The sequence below is a fragment of the Etheostoma spectabile genome, chromosome 15 (genome assembly GCF_008692095.1).
Source record: "Etheostoma spectabile isolate EspeVRDwgs_2016 chromosome 15, UIUC_Espe_1.0, whole genome shotgun sequence".
Taxonomy (NCBI): Eukaryota; Metazoa; Chordata; class Actinopteri; order Perciformes; family Percidae; genus Etheostoma; species Etheostoma spectabile.
Genome location: NC_045747.1, coordinates 21554681 through 21557180, shown reverse-complemented (window position 1 = coordinate 21557180; position 2500 = coordinate 21554681). Strand labels below are relative to the sequence as shown.

The 2500-nt window shown below is 42.6% G+C and overlaps 1 protein-coding gene across 1 annotated transcript in view; it reads left to right on the top strand.

The window, feature by feature from the left end:
• Positions 1-2500, top strand: part of vps35 (VPS35 retromer complex component) — a 52858-nt gene that overhangs the window by 29718 nt on the left and 20640 nt on the right. The window contains exon 6 of the mRNA XM_032537219.1: positions 376-595. Coding sequence (XP_032393110.1) covers positions 376-595 — 220 coding nt within the window. The remainder of the gene's footprint in view (positions 1-375; positions 596-2500) is intronic.

The following is a 2500-nucleotide window of genomic DNA, read 5'->3' as shown; positions in this document are numbered from 1 at the left end:
AGAAAAGGAGATTCCACAAGACAGGGTAGACAGACTGGGAAGGCCAAGCTAAGATAAGAGGGGAGAGGAGGAAAAACACGTCTGCTCTCGCCAGAGTCAGGAAGAAGAGCAGTTGTTAATAGATAGTAGAGTGTATAATTCAGCCAGCTACCTGTGTTTATTTGGCTTGAACCGCGTCTTAGAGCACAAAATGAAGGTATCTAGAAATAATAGAATCATTTCATCAACAAAATCAACAAAAATCTTGTTGGAGACCTGACATTAATCCAGGGACATGATGTTTCTGGATGCCGTCATTATGAATTCAGAACTGGTTCACTTCGACTAGAATATTTTGACATACTGTACATCCCTGTTCTAAATGTTACTCCACAGGGGAACAGAGGAGATGACCGGCGACATCAATGACTCCATCGACTTTGTCCTTCTGAACTTTGCCGAAATGAACAAGTTATGGGTTCGAATGCAGCATCAGGGTCACAGCCGAGACCGGGAGAAGAGAGAAAAGGAACGACAAGAGCTCAGGATTCTGGTGGGCACCAACCTAGTTCGCCTCAGCCAGCTGGAGGGTGTCAACGTAGACAAGTACAAACAGGTGTGTCTTTGTGTTTGTCTGTTGTTTCTTATAAGATTCATTTTACAATTTGATCCTTACAGTGGCCATATTTGTCTGCAGCGATACAACTTTAGTTTGCACTCTTTTCATCCAGTGGTTTAAGTAAGATTAGAAAGATACAATACTATGGTTTAATTAAGGATCACCTTTAGGCTACAAAATAAATTGCAGTAAATGTAAAATAGTAAATGTAAATATACAGCCTGTGCATCAAACTGATGATCAGTTGTAAATATACAACCACCTTGCTCTATATAGCCTCACCAGAATTAACCAAAAATGTGGACGAAATGCAAATAATAAAACAAAATTGAGGATAAATAAAGTCAGACGCCATGGCAGGTGCAACTAGCATTGTGAATCTACATAAATTAATTAGCCTGGGACTCCTTATAAAAGTAACTGTAACATAAACATTACCAAATCAGACAACATGTGTATATATACACTCACCGGCCACTTTATTAGGTACCCCATGCTAGTAACGGGTTGGACCCCCTTTTGCCTTCAGAACTGCCTCAATTCTTCGTGGCATAGATTCAACAAGGTGCTGGAAGCATTCCTCAGGGAGTTTGGTCCATATTGACATGATGGCATCACACAGTTGCCGCAGATTTGTCGGCTGCACATCCATGATGCGAATCTCCCGTTCCACCACATCCCAAAGATGCTCTATTGGATTGAGATCTGGTGACTGTGGAGGCCATTTGAGTACAGCCAACTCATTGTCATGTTCAAGAAACCAGTCTGTGATGATTCCAGCTTATGACAGGCGCATTATCCTGCTGAAAGTAGCCATCAGAAGTTGGGTACATTATGGTCATAAAGGGATGGACATGGTCAGCACACAATACTCAGGTAGGCTGTGGCGTTGCAACGATGCTCAATTGGTACCAAGGGGCCCAAAGAGTCCCAAGAAAATATTCCCCACACCATGTCACACCACCACCAGCCTGAACCGTTGATACAAGGCAGGATGGATCCATGCTTTCATGTTGTGAGACGCCAAATTCTGACCCTACCATCGACTGTCGCAGCAGAAATCGAGACTCATCAGACCAGGCAACGTTTTTCCAATCTTCTATTGTCCAATTTCGATGAGCTTGTGCAAATTGTAGTCTCAGTTCCTGTTCTTAGCTGAAAGGAGTGGCAACCGATGTGGTCTTGCTGCTGTAGCCCATCTGCCTCAAAGTTGGACGTACTGTGGGTTCAGAGATGTCTTCTGCCCACCTGGTTGTAACGGGTGGTTATTTGAGTCACTGTTGCCCTTCTATCAGCTCGAACCGTCTGGCCATTCTCCTGACCTCTGGCATCAACAAGGCATTTCGCCCACAGAACGGCGCTCACTGGATGTTTTTCTTTTTCGGACCATTCTCTGTAAACCCTAGAGATGGTTGTGCGTGAAAATCCAGTAGATTAGCAGTTTTGAAATACTCAGACCAGCCCTTCTGGCACCAACAATCATGCCACGTTCAAAGTCACTCAAATCACCTTTCTCCCCATACTGATGCTCGGTTTGAACTGCAGGAGATTCTCTTGACCATGTCTACATGCCTAAATGCATGAGTTGCGCCATGTGATTGGCTGCTTAGAAATTAAGTGTTAACGAGAGTTGGACGGGTACTAATAAGTGGCCGGTGAGTGTATATATATATATACATACATACATACATACATACATACAGTGCAAACGTTTTAGGCAAGTATGAAATAATGCTGTAAACTAAGAATATTTGAAAAAAATGGAAGTGTCAATAGTTTATTTTCATCAATTAACAAAATGCAGTGAATTAACAGAAGAGGACTCTAACTTTGCCTTCAAGAAAACATCAGTTTTTGAAGGACCTTGATTGTAGGTTGTTCCAAACACCTTGGAGAACTAAC